This window comes from Engraulis encrasicolus, chromosome 11 (assembly GCF_034702125.1).
Source record: "Engraulis encrasicolus isolate BLACKSEA-1 chromosome 11, IST_EnEncr_1.0, whole genome shotgun sequence".
NCBI lineage: Eukaryota > Metazoa > Chordata > Actinopteri > Clupeiformes > Engraulidae > Engraulis > Engraulis encrasicolus.
Genome location: NC_085867.1, coordinates 20384951 through 20401789, shown reverse-complemented (window position 1 = coordinate 20401789; position 16839 = coordinate 20384951). Strand labels below are relative to the sequence as shown.

Sequence of the window (16839 nt, the reverse complement as noted above, 5' to 3'; positions counted from 1 at the left end):
ATGTACGGTAGTTTTTTTCAACTTCACACCTGTTATGGCTACCAATGCCACAAGATATGTCTTTGCTAACCTTGTCCATGTTGAGCAGGGGGAAGAGCTCTTTAATCTTCTCCGGTCCGATCATGAACTGCGGTGTGACGTGCCAGTGTGTACGGGTCATCTGGTAGCGGATCTCGTCCACTCGCACCGCACTGGAGGCGATTCTGATGCTGCCAGGCTGATGGAAGCCCACCGCCTACACACACCAACAGACAACAGACAGGTGAAGTTAAGATTGAGTTGAAATATGAATATCATGTAACACATGAATCAGAAAATTGTCTTTGGCGTGGCTCCAGTCATTCTCACAGACATTAGACAAGACTTGACAAAACAGGACATAACAAGACAAGACAATACATGTATGCTGAGGCTGAATAGCTGGTCATTGTTCATCTTTTGTTGAGTAGAGCTACAGCTGAGGGGATGAAGGACTTCTTATATCGGTTTTTGTGTGCTAGTGGAACATTGAAGCGTCGACGTGATGGAAGCAGTTGAAAGGAGTGATGGAGGGGGTGAGAAGGGTCCTCTGTGATCATTTCAGCTTTCCTGATCACTGCACCAATGTACAGCTCTGATAGGGAGGTTTGAGGTGAGCCATTAATTTTGATGGGTTGGTTCACTATACGTGAAAGTTTGTTCTTTTGTCTAATGCCAATTAAGTTGTACCAGGAGGATATATTGGAGGTAAGGACTGATTCTATGAGAGAACGTTAGACTAGGGTCAGAATGTCCTTGCTGACTTGGAATGTCCTGAGTTTCCTGAGTAGGTGATGGCGTTGCTGTGTCCACATGCTGTGAGAAAGACAGGGATGTGTCCATTTCAGTGCCCAGGTACCTAAAAACTTCCACTTACTCCACTGTCTTCCCTTTGAAGGAGAGTGGCTGGAAAAGAGTTGATGTCTTGTCTCTGCCTCCACAACATAGTTCCTTTGTCTTTGAGACATTCAGCACTAAGGAAAGTTACACAAAAGTTTGGCTCAGGTTGTTATCTACCTCTTGGTAGCAAGTTGGAGCATCAGGGTCAGGCACATGTGCACTAAGGCAATGTCATCTGCATATTTAAAAGTGTCATAGCTTCCCCATGACACACAATGTTGTTTGTGTACACAGAGAAGAGGATTGGGGATAAAACACAGCATTGCGGGAGTTCAGAGTTCAAGTTGATTTTTGATGACTTGACCCCATTGAATAATACCTGTTGTGGGCTGTCCAGCAGAAAACATTTAATCCACTGTATAAGTGCTGGGTGGATCTGAAGGTTGGAGAGCTGCAGGGAAACTGTGTCAATTCGCACAGTGTTAAATGCAGAGAAGTCCATGAACAGGATCTTGGTGTGTGGGTGTATTGAATCCACGTTTCTGGCAACTGTATCCAGAAGTGAGAGGCTCACATCCTCCACACCACGGCGTTCCCTGTAGGCGAACTGGTGTGGGTCCAGCTGGTTTGACACCATACAGGATAGAAGGCTATTCAACACTCTCTCCATACATTTGCACAGCACAGATGTTAATGCCACTGGCCTGAAGTCCTTGAGATCTTTTGGAGGTGACTTCTTTGGGATGAGGATGATGGTGGATTCCCTCCATTGGTCAGGGGCACAGCCAGAGTCCAGGAGATGCTGAGAAAGCCTGGTGAGCAGGGTTGCCAGATGAGGCTGATGATTTCCAGCCCAAAAAATGCTCAAAACCCGCCTGGAAGCACTAAATCCCGCCCAATTCTATTGATTTCTATGGGCAAAATTGGGCGGGTTTTCCTGCAAAATGCCATTTTTACCCGCAGATGGCACTCCAAAGCAGCCCAATTGGGCGGGAAACAGCCCAATCTGGCAACACTGATGGTGAGTACACCACTTAGCTGTGTGGAGCTTTCTTTCAGCACTCTCCCCCTGAGCCCGTCTGGGCCAGAGGCCTTGTATGGGTTGACTCTGTGCAGTATGGAGGTCACTAGCTGCTCATTGACGTTGAGTGGTTGGAGGCAGTGGTGGGGAACCTTTTTCATTCGAGGGGCCACTTCAAAATCATCCGAGGGCCGTAAAAGTCCTCCGAGGGCCGTATTATGAACACAAACCAGGAATTCCTCCTGCACTTTAGGCCTATATTGAGGGCAGTCACTTTTAAAACAGACCCCACCTTCTCTAGGTCCCCTGAATATAACTTAATTGTATCGCAAATGCATTTTATAAGTTTCCTTTACAAAATATGTCATATTTCCTGTGAAGCTGCATAACATTAAAACTATATCAGGGGCCGGATAACGGATAAACGGCCCTCGAGATATAGGTGCCCCACCCCTGGACTAGGGGGTTGGGGGTTTCCAGATGACTGATATGATACCCCCATTGAAGTGGGCGAAAAAGATGTTTAATTGCTCTGCAAGCATTGGATCTGAGCAATTCGTCCCTGATGGCTTGGGTGCTCTGACCATCATGAAGTTTAAGCCTTGCCATGCCTATCTTGCATTACCAGAGATCAATGTCTTCTCCACCTTGTTTTTATAGTTAATCTTTGCTTCCCTCCTAAACTCTTTCTCCAGCTCCCTCACCTTGGATTTATCTCCCTAAAGAAAGGCTTTTGTCTTTCGGACCATAAACAACTTCACTAATGAGGTCATTGAGCTGAGCTGTGGTACTAGCAGGGGGGAGGTATCATTACACAATGCAATTACAACTCATTCTCTCCGTCTGTGTGCATTACACCATGTTGTGTTTGGTGACCGGCTGGATTCACTGACCCTCTGGACTCGTCAGAATAAGTAACCTGTGTCTCCTGCTGGGTCAGTTAAAACCGGAGAGGCTACGGCTGACCCTTGAGACTCAAGAGAAGATACCGCCAGGGTTACCATGGCACCATGGTTACCATGACACAGCAAGTTAGAAAGCATGACATGGTTACACAACAACTTAGTGTGACGCAAAATTAGCTGGGGGGTTGTAGAGGTTTGTTTTGTGAGGAGATTCTGATCTGAATGCACATTGACTTCTGCACACATGGATGGGCAGTTCACCATTTCACTGTGTATTCTCAAGGGAACCGTAGAAACTTTATACTGTACTTATGAGATATTGCATAGTATAAGACATATTAGGTCTTTAAATTCAGATCTTTTTTGCATTTTGTAGAACTTACCATATTGATGTTTACTAGAAGTGACTCCACAAAGTGAAATAAAATTAGAAACACACATTGAGAAACACGTGCACATTTCTACATAATGCCCACCTGTCCAGTCTCTTCCTCCAGTTTTTCATAAAGTTTGATGCTGTCATAATGGACCTTCTTCAGGTTGATGCCCGGATGGTAATATGTGGTCAGTCCAGCCTGCAAAACAATCAACATCAAACCAAAAACGCACCATTCAGAATACGTAGTTACTGTAGTGGAGAGAAAACACATTTGAAACATGGAAAGAATAATAATATGATTCAGGGATATACGTATGTTTCCAAGCATCTTATAAAACAACACCAGAGCACAAGATGTCAACAAACATAAAAGTATATACAGGACTTTGCCTGAACTGCTACTTAAACTTCTGTTACTAATTTTACAGATGACTACTGTACAACATGCTGCTAACAACATTAATAAAGATGAGTATGTGTTTTGAGTTGCATCATGCAATTATCCCTCCCTTACGTCGATGTGCAAAAGATATGTAACAAAACCTCACCACTGGTTTGTTAGCCCACACTAGATCTTTCACAACAAAATGAAAACATCGACCAACTAGAAGTTTGCCAAAGCTCTTTGAGCAATGTCCAAAACTAAGGAATGGCATGGGATGACCTCTGAATGGTGCAGCAAAAATCCAGACGACTTCAACACAAACATAACAGGCCTGAACATTGTCAAAACCTACTGCTTATGGTGTGAAATGTACAGGGATTTTATTTTATTGCTGTGTGTGTGTTTCCTGGTGAACCAAAAGCTATGTGTTGATGCCCAGGGCTACTGGTTCACCAGGAAAGTGTGTGTGTGGTTTAACTTATGGTAAATCTCCTTTCGTATTCGCCTCCTCTGTGGAATTTAATTAGGGGCCTACCATTTAGCCAACATACTAACACTGCTTGTGCTGTCCCTGTGGTCTGTGTGGTTTGTCAATCATGGTGTGAATGAGAATGTGGAGGTATTCCATTCCATAGTTGCTGCCTGGCTACCGGAGTGAATCTCTGTTTTTGGCCAGAATAATCGATATTCCAAAAATATGACAAACCGCCTGTTCTAAATTTGCTTTTATCAGAATGGCAATGGCCAAGTCAAAATGTGTTATGAAATATTGTAGCAGTGTAGTGCTATGTTAGTAAAGTGCTTTGGGCCGTAATGGCGTCATGTATTTGGATCAGAGCTATGCAGATTCAAACACAATACAGACCAATAGGGAGAAACTCCTACACATGACTGACGTGCCATTCAGCAAGGCACCTAACCCCACAAATGTTCCAGTGACTGTTACTAAAACCCTGTAGTCGCTTTGGAGAAAAGCGTCAGTTAAGTGTGATGTCATGTCATGTAATGTAATGTAATGTAATGTAATGTAATACTCCCTCCAGTAAGCACCTACAGCATGCCAAGTGGACCCAGCAGTCAGCTCTGTCTTCTCCAGAAGCACAACATCTTTCTGGCCCGCTTTGGCCAGGTGGTAGGCAAGGCTGACACCCACGCACCCTCCCCCGATGACCAGCGTGTCTGCGGTCTCCTTTAACCTCTTCCTCAGAAAGCCGCCATCTTTGTTCCTGCAAAAAGGTTAAGAGGGGGACATAGGCAAAGCTTCATTGCAGTGCAGTTTATGTTTTCAGAAATGCATGGATCGACAATATGAACAGACGTAATAAAATAATATAGGGCTAACTGATAAATGTTAGTAAGCGTAAACATAAGCATAAGCAAGTAAACAGTAATTAGGTTCTAATCATTCACTGCAAAGCTTGTCATTACCAGAATGACAATAAGGTTGTGTTACTACAGACACTATGTAATGCCAATAGTACTGTGCTGTTTATAATCTACTTTTTATAGGCAACATTGGAGCTTTCTAGAAGCAGACGGGTGTGTGTAGGCTACTAACAATCTACCACCAAATCCATTTGTGTACTGCTGATGCAGTACTGTTTGAATGAGTGACAGAAGTTCTCACTGATCAGCTATAAAGGCTGAAGTGTTTAAGTCATGCCACAAAAGAAGTTGTGGATCCTATTCCACCTCAAACGTTGTCTGGTTAACACCAAACCATATCACAAGTTTACTATTCTCGTAAGAAAGGTGTGGTTTACCATTGCCCGTGACCGTTTATTGGGCATTATGAATGCATTATTTGGCGTATGCGTAGCCCAAAGCCAATCCTGTCAGTTGTATTTGAAGAGCTCTTTTCCAAATTAAGATACATCCATTTTATACAATGTTGGGAAATTGACATTTTTGTATTGGGCATTCCATTGAATTGCATTGCAAAATGCATTTTGTACAGGTTTAAAAAGTATGTTCTGAAAACATTTGAATGGCAAGAATTCACACATAGATTATAGGACTTCTTAACAGTCAATTCCAATATTAAAATGCAAAAAGTCAAGAATGGTGGATATAGCGTTTTGGAAAAGAGCTCTTCATTTAAAAAATCTACAAGCCTTGATTTGTCAAGGAGTTTGTGTCGCTGTCTTTGATGTGTGTGTTCACTGTCTGATTGGCTCCCTCACTCAGACTCTGGCTTAGGGTAGCTGCCGTGCTGTCTTTAGGATTGGGGACTCACTAATTCGACGCCCTTTCGGTACTTACCGCTTACGTCATACGACCCTAAACCTAACCTAAACCTAAACCCTAACCCTAACCTTAACCCTAAACCTAAAACCTAACCCTAACCTTAACCCTAAACCTAACCTTAAATTGCTTGTTTGAAATGTTTGATTACCATGTGAAGTACTGAGAGGGCGTCAAACTAGTGGGTCCCTTAGGACTGGAACGACTGTGCAAAGCAGCATGGGATTTCCCTCGCTACTTCAAACTGCTCTATGTGTCCTTGAGCAAGGCCCAGACCCCCATCCTTCTCCCAGTTTGCTAGTTGGCACGGTGCACGGCCTATGGTTTGGCACAGGACCCAACCCCATGCTTGGCACCTTGCATGACCACTTCTATCACATGGTTGGCACCTTGCATGTCCACCATCACTTGTATGTGAATGGATAAAAGGGATGTGTGAATGCGTTCTATGTAAAGCACTCTCTGTGTTCTAGTGAGTATATGAAAGCACTACATCAAAGTTATTAAATGCTCTATCAAAATGTATCATCATTTAGAAAGGCTTTCTTGATCTCAGTGTCTGTACAGTATAGGCAGGGTGGTGGCATTGGAGAATTGGAGAAATAATTATTTTACCATCTTCACTTTAATGTGTTTTGTTTGTTGGAGAGGGAAATATTTTGGAACGATATGTTGTAGAAGTTAAAGTCACATCCTGATTACGAGCACTTAGGCCGAGTAACCCATTAAGACAAAGCATTATACATTTTCTGTAGAGTGGCAATGACCAAGCTGAAGTAAATTACTAAAGGCCCTGTGTAATGTCATAGTATTGCAGTGTTATGGTTGTCATGACTATTACAGCGTGCCACTGGAGGTGTGCATTAATTTTCAAAAGCAATCATACATATGTCAAATAAAAGTGGCACAAACGGATGGATCAATTAAAGACATGGTAAAAGGAGGACTGACAAACAATGAGGCTAAAAACTTGCTTTTTATCATATGGATATTAAGTTTGCCAGACTGTAAGTGCCCTACACATACTGTAATATTGTCTCTTGCCATAGTCTACCTCACAATGATTTTGTGTATGTTTTGATCTGAGACTTTAATTGAAAGCAATGATTTGGTAAAAGTTGATTTGTGCTGATTTGTGGTTAGCCCTCACTGTCCATGTTAATAAGTTATTCTTTACCACTGTGCAATCATCACAATAGGGGGGGCATATGACTATCAAGGCTCGGGGCAAATGAGAGGATAGATAACCTGGTGAGGACAGAGGAGAGAATAATCCTTTACCTCACCAGGACATTGAAGCACTTCAAGTATTTAGCAACTATCGATATAGGTTGTGTGACTCTCATACATCACACTGCCAACAAGAGGGTCTTTTATTTCTTAATTTTTGGTCAGTATGTCTGATGTATGGATTTAGTCTATTTCCCAAGTGGCTTTCAGAACGTAGGGTAGCCTATTGGATCAGATGAAGAGATAGGAAGACTGTCATCACTGTAAAATAAAAGAATGGCTTAAACTCGAGAGTGCAGTTTTCTCTTACAAAAAGCAAATTATAAATTGTTAAGCATCATAAAATTGAAGGGAAAAAACAGACACACATTGCGAAACACGTGTTAGATGACCCACATTTTCTTTTTCCGTTATCTGAAAACGGAGTAGGCTACCCTATAGGCTATAACTTAGGAAAATATGTTGTCGCCGAGAGCGCGTTGATGAACGCTAACAATTTTTCTTATCTCCAATTTGCCTTAATGCAGAGGAAAGAAGGCATTTTACAAATTCGGTAGATGTCGAACATTTGATTTATTGACAACACCTACGTGCCTCAAATTGGAATTAAAAAATGACATAGCTGGGCTCATTATGTGGCCAATGAAAATTATTGTCATGTACATGCACATACGGGCAACTGCCTATAGGGTGAATAGCCATAAGCCTATCAGGATAAACTTCACGAAAGTCCGTCGATTAAGCTTTGCACTCACCCCTCTTCTGCACTCTGTTGCGAAGTTCTGCTAAGTGTCCTCAAGGGATGTTGGCAGACTGCAGGGAAACTGGTCAGATCTCTTCGAAATTTGGCATTGGATATGCCTTTTTGAATTATTCTATACATTATTCAATCTTACAAAAATAGAGGAAAAGTGTACGTTTCCAAATGATGTGAGGCAGGGAATGTGAAAGCACTGTATCCTAATAAATGAACCTATGAACTTGAACAGATGTGGACACGCCTTCTTCGAGCAGCGATGGATAGGAGCCAGCGGGACTGTGCAAGTCGCTGCAAACTCTGCAGTTAACTATTTAAAGAAGTTGACCTACATGTTGTTGAACGCGATACACCGCTTTATCTCCCATTGCTCAAGATTTTTTACGTAACATGTTGAGCAATGCACCCACATTTTGGCCAATATAGTCCCGTTCTTCCCAGTACTCAGAAAACAAAAATCCGAAAGTGATACGGTGAATCAATCCATTTGATAACATTAAGGTCGCCCCTTAAGCGTGCCAAGAGTGGCCTACCTGGGTTTACCTCAGTGCAATTGACATCATTAAACAAGGCTCAAGATACACTTTTAGTTCCATGAAGAAAACCTCCCCTGACCTTACCTGTGGGGTATGTGCGCACAGAGACAACGGGAATGGATAAATGAAAGTACTCAAATCACTGTCATATCTAACGGGCAAATATTGTATGCAATCTTCAATGTATCATCTGCTGCAAAACCTGAAATACCTGCATGCAGATATCAAATAATGGTAGCACCATGCCCTTGCAGCAGCGAGTCATTGAAACAATATCAAGAGGTCTGGATGCCCATAAGAGTACGCACACTTTGGTGCGTAATTTGCCCAAAGCGCAAACAAATGAGCACATTTAAAACCAGTGGAGATGGGGCGAAATGTGGAATTCCGCAATGAGCAGGACCAAGACCAGTCTTGAGAGGACTAACCAAGCGATCAGATTCACGGTGACATCAGGGATTCCATACCACACCCCTCAAGTCAAGAGTATAAAATGTGCTTGCATCTCCACTAAGCGTTCTCTCCACTTCAGCACTCCTAGAAGGTTGGAAGAAACATCACTTGGGGGAAAATGGCCCCAGCAACGAAGAAGGTAAAAACATTTTGACATTCTAATCACACTGAACCTAAATTAGAGGGGACAGAAGTTGTGCGTAATGCAATGCACTTTTGTGTGTGTTAGGGTGAACATGAACTATGGTTGCAGAACTCAGTCATCACAGTTGCGCAGAATCTAACTGCTTGACACTTTGTTTTGAAGGGAGTTTTGGAGAGGCTCAATGCAGGGGAGGTCGTCATTGGAGATGGTGGCTTCGTCTTCGCCCTGGAGAAGAGAGGCTACGTGAAGGCAGGCCCATGGACTCCCGAGGCAGCTGCCGAGCATCCCGAGGCCGGTATGTGGTCTACCTGTCCTGCAAACATCCTCACGTTCATTTTGTGCAGTTTTTGACGCAGTGAATTGCATTGCATATGGCACGTTTAATAATCATGCCACGTCCAGTGGTGGAATTGCAGAGAAATGTTTCAACCAACTGTTGCACTTGAAATGGCCATGCATTGAGAAACAGACGCTCATGCCCTGCGTTTTTCCCATCCCCATAGTGCGACAGCTGCACAGAGAATTCCTGAGGGCCGGCGCAAATGTCATGCAGACCTTCACTTTCTACGCCAGCGATGATAAATTGGAGAACAGGGGCAACAAGCTGAGCTTTACGGTAAGATAATTCATTTGCATGTGCGTATAGTGGGCTCTTCGGTATGAATTGAAAGGCACATGTGTATGTGCAGCTGTCTCTGCAGCTGAGTAGAGAAACAGACAGAGGGAGTGCACAGTCTCTGTGCAGTGCAGTGTGCGTACTCACAGGTTGGAAGCGATGATGAAGAATACCTCAGAGGATACGAGACATTTTTAAGTCAAGAGAGGCAGTCTCACGCCAAGTCGAATGTGCGCTCCCACCACGAGTTGTTATCTGCCATCACGTAGCCAGAGGTTTTGTGGAATGTGATCTATAGGGGGCGCCTCTAAGTCTCAAATCGCACTTGTGGGGCTATGGCCAAAGAACTGTGTGTTCGAACACACCCATCCCCTATAGACCACTGCACTGAACATAGGAGACTGAAAGATTTGCATCGTCTTCGTGAAAGTGCATGACAATGCTATTGAGCTATTTACTTAAAATACTGCTCGAGATCTAAAAATGCAGAGCTGTGAGTTAATTGATCATGTCAAGATTATATTATCACTCTGATTGATTTTCTGTATTGGGTGTTCAAGGGTTGTGAAGATAACCTCTACATTTAGCAACACGTTATAACAAATGCATTACTTTGTGAAGTTAAAAAAAACATTTTGTAACAGCATCAGTTTGTTTTGTGCTTTTTCAGGGTCAGCAGATCAACGAGGCAGCGTGCGACCTGGCTAGGGAGGTAGCCAACGAGGGAGATGCTCTGGTGGCCGGCGGTGTCAGCCAGACTCCCTCCTACCTCAGCTGCAGGAGCGAGGACGAGGTGAAGGCCATCTTCAAGAAACAGCTGGACGTCTTTGTCAAGAAAGACGTCGACTTCCTGATTGCAGAGGTACGTGTTTAGGTGGTCAGTCGCTCAGAGAATTAAAAAAACAAAGCATGGACATTCAGGGATTGAACAAGACTGGGAGCAGGACAAAAAGCACAAAGAGTACAAATGTCCCCCCTCAATCAAGTCTTTCAATCAATCAATCAATCAATCAATCAATCAATCAATCAATCAATCAATCAATCAATCAATCAATCAATCAATCAATCAATCAATCAATCAATCAATCAATTGATTGATCAATCAAAGTGTGTTTGCATAGCACAATATCACAACTACAAAATTGACTCTGTTCTCTCACGTTTTGCTCTAAAATAGTTAGCAAGCTTGATATATCACAGTAAAAAAAAGTCTGGTGCAAAAATCTGGTGTAAGGCTTACTTGTTTTTTGCACTTGTGGTCAGCCTCAGTCCAGCACCAACATCCTTCACATGTGGCAGTCTCTGAGAAACACATTGTAACACATTGTTTATTTTTCTGCACACCCTCCCTCCCTTTTGTTGTTCCCACAGTATTTTGAGCACGTAGAGGAGGCTGTGTGGGCAGTGGAAGTGCTGAAGGCCACAGGCAAGCCAGTGGCAGCCAACCTGTGCATCGGGCCCGAGGGAGACATGCACGGCCTGAGCCCCGGAGAGTGCGCCGTCCGCCTGGTCAAGGCCGGTAGGTAGTAGTGGCCTCAGTGGAGGAAAGTCCACCTGCTGCCTCACAAAATGCCTGTTAGCTCAACGTGAACATGGCTTTTGTTTCAACTCTTTCAACTTGAGATGTATCTTTGGAATTTATAGCATGACCTAACACAGCCAACCTGCAAACAGCAGTGTGTTGGATAGATGACCATTCTTTTTGGCCATGTACGTAGTTTAAAAACAAAAGACACCCACATCCACCTTCAACCATTCTGGAGTGCTGGACTAAGAAGTCACTTTGCACTGAAATACATTCAGGGAAAAACTCTGCAACAATCATGCTCCTATTAACTCCTTTGATTTCCCGTGTGTGTTTGTGTTTGTGTTTGTGTGTGTGTGTGTGTGTGTGTTTGTGTGTGTGTGTGTGTGTGTGTGTGTGTGTGTGTGTGTGTGTGTGTGTGTGTGTGTGTGCGCGCGCGTGCAGGTGCTGACATCGTCGGAGTCAACTGCCACTTTGACCCACTGACATGTGTGGAGGCTGTGCGCCTGATGAAGGAGGGTGTGGAGAAGGCCGGCCTCAAGGCCCACTACATGTGCCAGCCCCTGGCCTACCACACGCCCGACTGCAACAAGCAGGGCTTCATCGACCTCCCCGAGTTCCCCTTCGGTAAGACCCGCACACCAGGGCCGTAACCGGACATTTTCAAATACCGAGGTCAAATACTGCATGCTGTACTGCATGCTGTACATTTAGAATGCTTCAATTATTTTAGTCAAACTCTTAAGTTTGTTTTTATTAATCACTGCCTTGAGGATGAATAGGGGTGGCATATACAGACTGAATCATATATTGTTGATCATATATCGATTTTCATCATAGATAAATGTTATATTACAGAAAAAAATACAGAGGACATGACCTCTGTGTCCTCATGTGTAGTTACGGCAATGCCGCACACATGGCGGTTAGATAAGTGTGAGGGTGTTAGGGCAACTTTTTGCTATAAAATGTTCAAACTGTTCATCAAACGTTTTTATCAGGAGAACCTGCATTAGCAGCAGGCAACTTTTGTTGTCGGAGGAGAAGGAGGAGGAGAAGGAGGAGGAGGGGGTGGAGGAGGTGAAGGAGGAGGAGGAGGAGGAGGTGGTGTGCACATCTAGACACACTGATGTAAGGCGAACATAGTAATGGGTGCTTCTGATTAGGTTTGTCTATTACACCCATTCCGAATCAAATATCAAAGATATATGGTAAGCAGGTAGTAAAAGCCCATGTGAAAGCCCATGTGCAAGAGGCCAACCACACACACAGCTGGACAACTGGCATCCATTAGGCAAAGAGAAGTGTGTGGGGCCATTTTGTTGTCAGTCTGTGCAAGGAGGGCTAGATAGAAAATGACCCGGTGCATGCTAGACTTCTGGAGTCATTGGGTTTGTGGAGGGATGCCTCCGCCATCTCTACTTGATGCACCACATCGCCCCCTGCCTTTAACTCACTGTATCACGTGATGATTTTTCCGGATCATTCAGGAATTCCTGACGTTCCAAGACGGAAAACCCATTTATAAAACCACCCTCACTATAGACAACGATAGACTGTATATCCTCTGGGTCTGTATTACAGAAACGTCCTAATTTGTTTGTGCTATACATGGGTTCTCAGTGTTAATCAACATGATGTTATGAGGAGGGGCAAGACACTGGCAGCCAACCACGTGAGCTAATTTTTTGACCGACAGCGGTTTCCAACAATTAGAGGTTGAGTTGTGCGCAGCTAGGGTCGCGCAGTCAGGTTATAAACAAAATGTAGAACCCATATATTCTACCTTATGTCAGGAAAACAGTTTACCCTGCTTTTGTTGACCTGCTGTGGCCAATGACACCCCTTCTCTAACCCTTTGACGTTTTCCTCTTCATCCCCCGCCAGCCCTGGAGCCCAGAATCCTCTCCCGCTGGGACATGCAGCAGTACGCCCGCGAGGCCTACAAGGTGGGCATCCGCTACATCGGCGGCTGCTGCGGCTTCGAGCCCTACCACGTCCGCGCCCTGTGTGAGGAGCTGTCCCCCGAGATCGGACACCTGCCCGCCGGCTCCGAGAAGCACGGCATGTGGGCCAGCGGCCTGGAGATGCACACCAAGCCCTGGGTCAGAGCAAGGTGAGCAAGGGGGAGCCAGACCTCGGTCCAGCCATGCATTCAAATATGTCTGCCTCTTTGCACTCATACGTCTATAGTACATCTTTTCATTCATTCATGCACTATCCATAATTCCTTACTGTTCAATACACCCAGTCATCCAGCCATACATCCCATACATCTATTTGCATCCATCCGCCCATCCATCCATCCATCCATCCATCCATCCATCCATCCATCCATCCATCCATCCATCCATCCATCCATCCATCCATTCATCCGTCCATCCAATTCAGTTCACTTCATCCATGCTGTGATACTGTCCATTGTCCAATACAATACAATAAAACCCCGGTCTACTACAATCCCTCCTGTACATCCAAATAGTTGCAATATTTTAATCTTTCGTGGGGACAAGGGCTTAAAGGGACACTGTGTGAGATTTTTAGTTGTTTATTTCCAGAATTCATGCTGCCCATTCACTAATATTACCTTTTTCATGAATACTTACCACCAGCATCAAATTCTAAGTATTCATTATGACTGGAAAAATTGCATTTTTCATACATGAAAAGGGGGATCTTCTCCATGGTCCGCCATTTTGAATTTCCAAAAATAGCCATTTTTAGCTGCAAAAATGACTGTACTTGGACCATACTAGAAAATATTTGTTTAATACTTAGTAAACTTTCATGTAAAGATCAAATTTGGCAATAGGCAGCCCAATTTCAATAAGTAACATAGTTGCAGTACCTTTTTTGACCATTTCCTGCACAGTGTCCCTTTAAGTCAGAGTGAGGAATGCAGTGCCACAGATGTTCCTTAAAATCTAAATGAAATGAAATGAAATTGGAGCAAATGAAATTCATTCCCAATTGAATTAAGTAAAGATCTAAAAATGTCCCTCCCCCTTCCTCACAATTTGACAAATTGCACCCTAGTCACAGCCTCTCCTTTGTCTGTGAGTGTGTGTGTGTGTGTGTGTGTGTGTGTGTGTGTGTGTGTGTGTGTGTGTGTGTGTGTGTGTGTGTGTGTGTGTGTGCGTGCCCACGCATCTTCATGGTTTTTTTGTGTGCCGTCCTCCAGGGCCCGTCGTGACTACTGGGAGAACCTGAAGCCTGCGTCCGGAAGGCCCAAGTGCCCCTCTCTTGCCACCCCCGACGGCTGGGGCGTCACCCAGGGAGACGCCGACCTCGTCCAGCAGAAGGAGGCCACCACCAAGGACCAGCTCCTCCCCCTGTTTGAGAAAGCCAAGCACTAAAAAGAAATGCAAACCGAAAAACCAGAAACATACAGTGCAGACCAAAGATTTTTTTAAAATAATTAAAAAAAGATCTCTGTATTAGGCAACTATAATGTGAAGGATACAAAGATGATAACAGCGACGTTTTAGCTGTGTTGTTTTGTACCAGGACCAGTTTTCTATATTTACATTGTTTCAGTTTCTCCCACTTGGCAGAGGTCGTCAAACAGTGGAACAATACAGTACATAGGCTAGTCAATGTCACTCACCATGACATTTTTTAGTAGAGAATGCGTTTACAAGAAGTTGGGTTTACAACTGAGCTCGTTCATTTGAAGTCAGAGTCAATGTGTCAACTGTGATTAAACTTTTAATTATTAATTTTTAGGAATGTATAATGATGTAGCGAAGCTGCATTCCATTTTTTTGTCCTCAACACTCCATGTTTATGAGGAAGTGGCAGTTTGAATCTGTTTTGAAGAAGGTCAATAAAAAACCTCCAAAAGATAAACACCTTTTAGTTGTTTTCTTGTTGTTCTCTTACTCTTGTGTTGCTATACCATTCAAACATTTTATTTCACACACACACACACACACACACACACACACACACACACACACACACACACACACACACACATGATTTGCTTTATATTTGAGGACAAACAGTAGCCCAATGTGTTAGTAGTAAATGGATTTCAAATGAGAAAAAGTTAAAATGAACAACATTTTTACTTACAACCCCCCACAAAAAAAAAACATTGCATTTGTTGAGCTTCAGTGGCAGCTTGGAATGCTTCCTTATGCTTCTGCTGCCATAGAAATCGTCGAATCTGCGCGCGCGGCACCTGCACTGCACTGATGATGTAGTCCAGTGTGGGTGAATCAAACATCAGCACAGCAAAGAGGCTTAAATGTCAGCACTGCCTACTATGTCATCTACTTAACATGGACGCCACTACTAGATCGGCAACACCGGCTAGCTCAACGGCGCTCATTTTCGCTCATTTTACTGTAGGGATGTCTCTGCCAATCATCTTTTTGACCAAAATGATAAATTTGGGATAGAAAATGACAACTGTCAAACCCACCCCGTCTGCACTGACGCTTGCCATGATGGAATAATGACGACTTTGCTTTTGCCGTGGAATTTCATTCTGAAATTTATTTCAGACCACCAGCGCCCTGGCATCACAGAAGAATATAAACCTTTCACCACGCAAAATGGGGTATGTTGTCTAAAATTGTTACACAATGGCTATGTAAACCTCTTGACAAAGACATTCATGGGATGGTGGTTTACATGTTCTGTGTCGTCTTCAGTGGTACCAGACTGTGGTGGTTGTTTGCTTTGTACTGGGGATAAATATTTCGCCTGCCAATCATCTCGCGCGTTATGATCAATGCAGCTGTCAAGCATTCAGTGCGGACAGGCTACTCGCGCCTTGTGAAAGCGTATTCGGCATTAGTCTTAACCTGAAGCGGACTAATTCTCTAAGACAATTATAACATTGTGTCTGTAGGGCTGATGGACCTGTTTGACGTTAGCTCTCTAGTAAACAAACGCGTTAGCTAAACCCCTCCATCGACCAGAAACAGCCTACTAGACCACTGCAAATGTGGCTGTGTGGAGCAGGTTATTCATCCCCAAAACGGTACCGCATTTTAGCCTATACCCGACGTCTTGAAACAAATTAGAGAGTGGAGGAGGTGGGGGTTCAGTTTGAGCCCCAGCAGTGGTTTACCATATGGACAGTGTCTGAGTGCGCGTGGGGTAACGGTGGAGGCATTCCAAAACGCCGCCCGTGAAGCATTTTAACGCAATGTCACATCAAGCTCAGACTGTCAAAAGCAAATTATTTTGGAGGGTGAAATCAATGACTCTTTTGACGATTAGGCCTAGGCTACATCCATTTCCAGTCCATGGTCTGAAAGTCTTGGGGTAACTCCAAAAGAATGCAACCTGCGGTGTTTGGGAATGCACTGCCAAATCCTCCTAACTCATTACTTCCATAGCCTTTTTTGGCTGTTTCATGTCTGCTAGCAGCCAAATGACTGTCAACATGTGCCAAAGAAACTTGGACACTTGAACTCAGACACAACTTAACCGAAAGAAAGGCCCATCCATCCTGTTTAAACTGAGAGTTTTAACTTTTTCTTTTTTTTGCACAAAAAGATACTATAAGTGCATTCTGAGTCAAGTCTACTGTATATCTTAAGCCAAATCTTCCAAAAAAAATCTTTCAAATCTATATGTTTGCCACCAATCGTGGTGGTCCATGGTCCGACATGAGGTGATGTACATCAGTGGTTTATACAGTGGGGGGCTAGGAGGGAATGCCAGGGGGGCAGTGGCAGGTTGGCAGGAATAACATTAATAATTGTATAAATTGAATAACTAAAGAAAATCAAAACACATAAATAAGCTAAACCATCCCAGTGGGCCA

At 43.7% G+C, this 16839-nt stretch overlaps 2 protein-coding genes across 2 annotated transcripts in view; one reads left to right on the top strand and one right to left on the bottom strand.

The window, feature by feature from the left end:
• The window catches only part of dmgdh (dimethylglycine dehydrogenase), a 39377-nt gene extending 31370 nt beyond the window's left edge, over positions 1-8007 (bottom strand). The window contains exons 1-4 of the mRNA XM_063210189.1: positions 7778-8007; positions 4603-4774; positions 3261-3359; positions 71-235 (exon numbers count right to left, since the gene is read on the bottom strand). Coding sequence (XP_063066259.1) covers positions 71-235; positions 3261-3359; positions 4603-4774; positions 7778-7905 — 564 coding nt within the window. The 5' untranslated portion in view covers positions 7906-8007. The remainder of the gene's footprint in view (positions 1-70; positions 236-3260; positions 3360-4602; positions 4775-7777) is intronic.
• Positions 8008-8801: 794 nt separating this feature from the next.
• Positions 8802-14903, top strand: bhmt (betaine-homocysteine methyltransferase). The gene is made up of 8 exons (XM_063210191.1): positions 8802-8907; positions 9076-9208; positions 9417-9529; positions 10200-10391; positions 10901-11048; positions 11499-11681; positions 12942-13170; positions 14236-14903. Exons 1-8 carry the CDS (start codon positions 8887-8889, stop codon positions 14408-14410), a joined length of 1194 nt encoding a protein of 397 aa, XP_063066261.1. The 5' UTR covers positions 8802-8886; the 3' UTR covers positions 14411-14903.
• Positions 14904-16839: the final 1936 nt, after the last annotated feature.